The 8,105-nt window shown below is 38.9% G+C and overlaps 1 protein-coding gene across 1 annotated transcript; it reads right to left on the bottom strand.

The window, feature by feature from the left end:
• Nucleotides 1–7,840, bottom strand: zgc:112083. The gene is made up of 10 exons (XM_041994112.1): nt 7,721–7,840; nt 7,184–7,365; nt 6,367–6,593; nt 6,144–6,255; nt 5,917–6,069; nt 5,757–5,831; nt 5,340–5,460; nt 1,613–1,751; nt 1,359–1,483; nt 1–1,228 (listed from the first exon to the last, which is right to left on the bottom strand). Exons 2-10 carry the CDS (start codon nt 7,332–7,334, stop codon nt 796–798), a joined length of 1,536 nt encoding a protein of 511 aa, XP_041850046.1. The 5' UTR covers nt 7,335–7,365; nt 7,721–7,840; the 3' UTR covers nt 1–795.
• Between the last annotated feature and the right edge of the window lie 265 nt (nt 7,841–8,105).

Genomic DNA, 8,105 nt, shown 5'->3' with positions numbered 1-8,105 from the left:
AGATTTTCCTCAACGGGGTAAGGTTCATTTAATAATTTTAGCATAAAATAGACAAGAAATTTATCTTAGTTAAATTAGTACTAAACACCAAATACAAAGGTTGATGGGAGGGGATACTGCACCGATTTCAACATTAATCCCGTGATAACACTACATACATCTACACTACCATTCAAACGTTTGGGATCACTTTCCTATTAAATCCAGTGGGAAAGTGATGCAAACTTTTAAGCGATAGTGTACATCCATCCAACAGTACAGATCCTGTACAGAAAAATAAATAAATAAAACAAAAACAAACAACTTTTGTATCATTAAATGTACTTAAATAATAAAAAAAAAGAAACAATATTTCAAGGCTACTTTAAAAAAAAAAAAACATGTCTTCTTAAAATCATCTGCTGAGCAACATCCTGCAAATATCCCAGAAAACAGAACATGGGATGTGACAGAGGTTCTTATAAAACTAATTTTATAGTGCTTTTAACTCTTCCCCTGATAGTTTGGTCAGAAATAATATTTCAGAGATGATCTCATCAGCAGGAGACATGACAGAAGCTAAGCTCCAACATTAAAGTTCGTGAGAGCAGCAATGATGCAAATGTGGTTTTCAAAGCCAGAATAACAATGATCCTAATGCAGGAGAAACACTGCAGGAAGCTTTGGTTAGAAACTGCTCCAGTCATGTCTCCACTGGCAGATCCACAGCAAAAAAAAAAAAAAAAAACATTAAAACAGGCAACCTGCAGCTGCACGAGCGTCCATGGGACACGAGTGATTCTACCCAGTATGCAATCAAACAACATCCATGCCAAGGCCCCTTGCAACCTCCGTCAGAGCCTGGACAGCCCCGGAGCTCCCATCGTCATCACAGTCCTCATGCGACAGTCCTTCAGGATTGTCCTCTATGTGAGGAATGGTACTCATCACACAGTAGACAGGAGACTCACTACCCCGGGGGCTGTGCTGAGAGGACATATCCTCTCCTCCAGACAGGTCTGAGGAGTACGAGGAGGAGGAGCTAGAGGAGGGCGAGGATGATCCTGTCGGGGAGCTTCGGCTGCTCTCTGGTGCGACGGCAGCCCTCTTGTTCCGGCTGCTGGCTCTCTGACTTTGACGAAGGCTTTGCTGCTTTTTGCTCATGTTCTTCATGATCTCCTTGGTCACTTCAACAGTCTCAAATCGTACCATGTTTACTTTTAGGAAGCCGTCTACATCCTTCTTATATCTGTAAGAAAAACACACAAACAAACCCATAAAAAGTATCTCAGTATTTACTGTTTTAGAGGTTTGAATATTATGGAACTGTAAAGCAACCAAGAGATAAAATGAGTGAGCTACCAAAACAACAAACTCACCTAAAGCGGGAATGTCCAGAAGGCCATTTCAGCTCATGCTTCTTACGAAGGTGCAGTGTGAGAGTATAACACCAAGAGAACACCTTATCACAGATATGGCATTTATATTTAGACATCCCCCCAACCTGTTGGTAGAGAGATTGTTTATCAATATCATATACTGATAAAGAAGGATACATATTTTCAGCAGGTTGTAATGATGATCTGAATAGGTCACATGTCTGATGATGAATTTCAGTGGACCCCGGACAAACCTCGTGGACTCTCTTGAAATGATGGTTCATGGTTTGGAACGTGTGACAGGAATAATCACATCCCTCCACGGTACAGTGATACACGGTGCCCTCGTTGTGAACCTCTGTGTGTTTATGGAGGTCTCGCTGGTTCTTAAATCTACAAGAAAAAAATATAAAATCCATTTTAAAAAGACATGACTAAAAACTAATTAATTATGTGGGTGTAGTAGCACTCCCAGAGTGACTAGTATAGATTGTCCTTTCTGGCATTAATGCCTTTTATTTTAGCTAAAATTAAACTATCTTAAATAAATGTGGACCTCTTCTCTTAGTCATATTTACAATAAACAAAATAAAACAATAGACACAGATCTACACCTCAGCTCTCACTATGCAGAGAAAGAACATCATCTATAAACAGCAATAATAACCTGTTGCACATCTCTTCTATGTTTTGTTTTGTCTTGTTTTTTTTTCTTCAGAATGCTCTTTGGGTCTAAAAGAGGTAGTTTACAAGCAAAATGGGAGCGGTATTTATCCACCTAAAGCTAGCTTCACATATGGACTCCTGACATGTTAAAGAGATGTTATGTTGTGTGTTAACATGACGTCCACACCATTCAACCTGGACTTTTTGCAGAGAAGTAAGAAGTAAGTATCCAGCAGTCTTCTGCAGCATTTACTGCCAGCATGCAGGTAAGCATGTACACAGAGTCTAAACTTCATCTATTCTGCTGACCTGTATGTTGCAGTACAATTATCAGTAAAAGAAGCATTGTCTGTGATTATCAACACGTAAAGAAAATCAGTTTCTGAGCAGATTTTCTTCTTTTCTACCTCATGCATGCCCTAAACATGTTCCCACACACGCCCACTCCCTTTCATTCCAGCTGTTGGAGCACATCTTCAGCAAAAAGCACATCGCTGGGAAGCACTTATGTGAACAGCAATAATGGAACAAGTCAAAATCTAACATTAGATGGCCATGATCTTTGGGCTTCTATTAACTCTGTGAGACCAGATGCAACATGTGTGTTTTTCTCTCACTCAGGCCTAAAGCTGCATGTAAAAGGAAACTTTGATTTAAAGCCTGATGAGATGTGAAAATCATCATTTTCAAGACATGACAATGACTTATAAAGAAAATGTTTGTAAATACATAAATAGGACATTAATATTAACCAAATCCTAAAGTTTATCCTCTGCCATTTTATTTTATGTTATAGTTTAAAGGCTGAGTAGGGAATGTTTTAGTGGGCAGTTCATAGCTTTTTGAAGTGTCTAATGCTTTAGAGTGCTTTATTAAAAGAAGCCTGAGATCTGTGTGGGTTAAACCCAAACATGATTAAAAAAAAAAACACTACCTGTGAACACAGTCCATCCTCAACTACTCACCAAAAAAAAAAATTTAGTCAACAATATCTGTAAACACTGACACTTTCTTTGGGTCTGAGATTGTTTAAAATGGAGTGAGGCAAAGTGGAAAAGTATCCTGTGGTCTGACGAATCTAAATGTGAAATTATTCTTGGAAATTGTGGCTGTTGCATCCTCCAGGCTAAAGAGGAGAGGGACCATCTGGCTTGTTATCAGCACACGATTTAAAATCCAGCACCCATGACAGGGGAGTGGTCATGCTTAAAGCCTGGGTGACTTTATCACTGTTAACCTTGTTCAGGACGAATGTTGCAATGACTTGACAAATAAATAGTCTGATGCCTTTTCTTTAGTTTGTGATTGTGGTGGTATGCAGGGTTAGCTCAGCTGGAGGTGGGGAGGGGTTAGGAAGTGGTCACAGGTGAGACTGCTCTGCAAAACATTAAATAAACTGTTAAGTGTTACCTGCGTGTGTCCTGTTGTTTTTGCTGCAAGGACACCCTTAGAGTAGCAACACTGCTTCAGTGATGTTTGTAGATTTAATCATGTTATTAGTTTCTTAGTCATTTTGTCTGTGTCTGTATTTCTGTAACAAATTGCTGTAGTTGCAGCTGCTCTGAGCTCTTGGTAAAGAGTTAAAACCTCAAAGGTCTTATTTCCTATTTAAAATTCAGCAAGGACATACTAAATCACATTCTGTGTGTACTTCATCAGCATGGCTTGGTAGTAAAATAATCTGGGTCTTAATGGCCTGCCTGGATGTACATTTACTGGGTTCTCTGTACTACAAAGCTGGTTCACTTCTTACTGGATTGAATCACCATGGTAACTTACGCTGAACGACTAACCTGCTCTGGAGCAGGTTATATTCTGGATAAAAGATAAAGCACCAACTCCTGACCAATCAGTCCTCTTAGAAAACTGCCTGCTCATTCTGTCCACCCTGGTGTGTGGATCATGAGCGGAGCGCTTAGGAGAGAGTTTTTAGGGATGGATGCATCCTTTTGATGAAAACATAAAGTCTTGTCACTGACTGCTTTTTGTTTTTGTTCTGATTTGTTCTAAGTTTGTTTAGCTGAAACAAGGAGGTTATAAATAATGGTCACTCATGGTAGAACTGCAGAACCATGAATTTATGGAACTACTCGTGTCATCACGGAATTAAAATTCCAACACAAATGTGCTCACATGCGGGTGCTGAGCTTCTATAGAACTCACTGGAAACTAGAAGCACTGAGTGCGCAGATCACCACCAAGCCACTTAATTTTTTTTGCTACTGATTCTGGCCATTATCTTTGAGTTGGAAGCTCTAATGGCAAAATTATCCCCATCTCACTTCCACAGTAAAGAATCCTTTATGATCTGGATAATCCCCAAAATCAAATCACTTGTTCCTTATTCCAATGTCTGGGCCGTAATAAAGTGAAATTGAGTGATCAGAGTTTTTCTACAATTGGTCAGACCCTGCAAACACCAACCCTTTTATGTGAGCATGCACTGATCAAGATGGAAAACCCTGGGTTGAATTACAGAGTTGATAACCAGCTTCATTGTACCACTTAACCAGATCCTGAATGTAAGTCATGTAAGTCAAACCAGGTAACAGAAAGCCATCCGGGGCATGTTAATCACACTTCGTCGTGCAGGCCTCTGTTCCTAAACACTTAGTGATCCAACACAGAGGCAAACATGTCCATCATAATGTTTAAAAGACCTTGAGAGCACTGAAATAAGCAAATATTTTTAATAAAACAGTGTCTTTAATTCTAAATTCTTTTTCATTAAGTCAAAAATGACAAGAGTAATATTTAGTAAAAACAATATTTAGTAACCGTAAAAATAAGATTGATTACAACGTTCCTTTAAAAAACTAATTCAAATAGGGCCGTTCCCATAAAACAAATAAGTTGATTTTTTTTTATAAAATAAGCTTGGCCCCTCGCTTTAATTAAAAAGGGGAATTAAAATATGTGAACGTGTCTGCTATCTGTGAAAAAAATAAAATAAATAAAAACAAGAAACACTGACTCACTCTGCCTTCATTTCTAGGAGGTAACAACCCGAAGCAGCGTATGGGCCCCAATTTGACTGCCAGTGAAGCAAAAGACGATGTTGTACTAACAAAAATGTAAATTTCAGAATTTCTATTTGTTTAGAAGTAAATAAACCACAAAACTACAGGCTGCCAAATACTAGAGGACCATTGCCCTGGGACTGATGGCATCTATCACGTCTTTCACTCTATTTTGTCAATATGGAACGATCAATAAAATGTTTACAAAATCACGTGTGAAACCTTCACTGAATTTACAATTCTGTTAAAAAAAGAAACTATCCCAACTGATCTCAGTTTGTTTTGAAAGGTCTACCTTTTGTCACAGAAGTCACATGGGAAGGGTCGCTCATCACAGTGGCGGAACCTGATATGGATCTTCAGGGCTGCTAAAGTGGTGCAAGTCATATCACAGAAGGGACACTTCACTTGATTCACTGGAAGTAAAAAAGGAAAGCACTAATTATAAAGAATATCTATCAGGATGACTGACAGCCGGTAAATAGATTATCATCCCAGCAGGAACCAGTTTTACAAAACTTATACTTATCAAAGAAAAAAAATAAAAACCTTATACCTTCTTTCAATAGTACAAATTTTAAGATTTTCACTGGTTTCTCATGCCAAACAAAATTGCACACATCTATCGCCTTGTCACTACACGCAATTGGTTAAAGTCCTTTAACAATCCTGATCAGATTTATTCAGTAATAAAACTGAAGGTGGTTATTACCATGCTGGCGAATGTGATCCCTCAAAAGCCTCTCACTTGAAAAGGCTTTGCCACAATGTTCACACACCAGTGACTCTGTTTGAACAAAAACAGGTTTCGGCATCAGAGATAATGCAACACATTTAGAACATAAACATCTATGATTTTGCATCTGTTTGACCTATTGGTTCAGCTTGTCTGTGGAGGTGGTCAAACAGCTTTGTATTGCTGGAGAACATGCTGCCACATGTAGGGCAGGCTACAAGTCTCTCCTGAGTGTGGCTCCGCATGTGCTCTCTCAACCGATACCTGATCTTGAAGTAGGCGTCGCACCCTGAGACAGAAACATGAAAAATCTGATATACAGGAAAGCTAACACATGTTCAACCTCCTCTTGCTCAGCCATACCTGCCCAGTTGCAAAAGAGTGCCTGCTGTTGTTGTGAAAGAGACTGCTGCTCAGCACTTTCTACATGATTGTCCACATGACGGTAGAACCACTCAGGGTTATTAAATGTACTCTGTAAAAAGTAAAAAAAAAATTAAATAAAAAAAAAAAAAAAAGCTGATTCCAAAAGTATTAGTTGTGTTATAAATCCTGAAGAAAATAGTGAATAACTGAAAATGCCTACATCACAATGCTCCCATTGGCAAACATATCCTTCCGATCCCTCTGGCACCAGGTTGTTGCTGTGCACACCCTGGTTGCAGCTGGGTAGGTCAGGACGGGACTTCAGCAGCTGAGACCCGACAAACTTGAGCTTACCATGGTAGTTGTGGAAATAAGCATGTATTTCCAACTCTGTGGGGCTGCCCATGGACAGAAATTCACATCCATTCCAGAGACAAGCATACTCGTCTGAACAAAGACAAGATTTTTGATAGTATCAGTATTAGTTAGGATCCTTACTGCACTGCCTTAGTTGTTCATCAAGAATAAATTTAACAAAATCGTAAAAATGTGTTTTGAAAAAGCCCCATGGGGTAATTTACACATGACACAGACATGTTCATTTGCCACTAGATTAAAAGAAAGCACTGCATGTATAAAAGAAACTTTAGTGTAAAGCAGGGGTGTCCAGCTCCTTTCCTGGAGGGCCGCTGTCCTGTAGGCTTTAGATGTTTCTCTACTCCTACACACATTATTTAAATTAAATGGCTCACCTTCAAAGCTTGTTATTAAGTGCTGCCCAAGCATGTTGACCCATTAATCTGATTCAGGTGTGCTGCTGCAGGAAACATTCAAAACCTGCAGGACAGCAATCCTTGAGGCCTGACTTTGAACACCCCTGGTGTAAATTACTCTAACATACCTCTGAAAAATTAGAATAAATCCATTTACAAAGAGTGCATGTTGTGCGCCCTGGCTTCTTTTGGTCTCCTTAAATGTTGGATTTCTGAAAACATGGACTATGATTTAGCTTGTACACATGTTTCATCCTCACTCACCTAGCTCCTCCAGGGTGTCTTTGTCTCCCAAGTAGTCCTTTAGATGCAAGGACATATGGTCGCTCAGCTCCTCCATAGTGTGGCCCCTGTAGCTGCATGAATCCCATTCGCATACCACCTCAAAGTTGTCGAGCCTCTTTGTTGACATCATGATGGCGAGTGATGTGATCAGTCCTGGGCAGCTTAACACCAAAACATACAGCGACAGATGTTCACTATGACAATCACTAAGTTACAACACTTTAGCTGGAAGACTATATTACCAAAGTATGAAAAGTTAGTTAATGTGTTCGTATATTGACTTTCTCGACAAAATGAGCGAACGCCAGCCAAAGTCTCGTAATTATATATAAAAGTTTTTCGTGTAAGATTTGTATTTTGGCTAACAGTTTCGCTACCGCTAAAGCTGTTGTGGTGTTTGGACTTTACTTAATCGAACTTTCACTTAACATGGCACATTTATGACATCTTAACCGGTATTTTTAAAATAGACACGAACCCCTTAGGTTTAACCTATTTTTAACTGTTTTTTCTTACAAATATAAATTTTCCAGCAGCTCACAGCTCTGGATTAGAGCCTTTTCTCCTTCCCTCCACAGAGCTTGTCTAGTTTGTTTATTTCCTGTGTGACCCTCAAAACGGAAGTTGTTCTTCTTCGTTGGTTTATAAATGAGCAAGTAGCAAGCGGAGTATATACCGCCAGCCACTGTCCTCCAGTAAATTATAAATAACGTTTCCCCAAAATGGAGATGCAGATACTGCGTTACAGCACATTATTTTTATAGTTTAAGTTAAAAAGTTACTTAAGTAAATACATACTATGTATTTAAAAAATCTATATGTTTTACAGAAGGTAACATTTTTCTGGTAAGATTAATTTGTTTAAACTTTTCATTTAAAATGAATCTGGTTATTCTCTTAT

The sequence above is a fragment of the Melanotaenia boesemani genome, chromosome 9, assembly GCF_017639745.1.
Source record: "Melanotaenia boesemani isolate fMelBoe1 chromosome 9, fMelBoe1.pri, whole genome shotgun sequence".
NCBI classification, from domain to species: domain Eukaryota; kingdom Metazoa; phylum Chordata; class Actinopteri; order Atheriniformes; family Melanotaeniidae; genus Melanotaenia; species Melanotaenia boesemani.
Note: the sequence above shows the minus strand (reverse complement) of the source record. Positions and strands in the feature narration are given on the sequence as shown.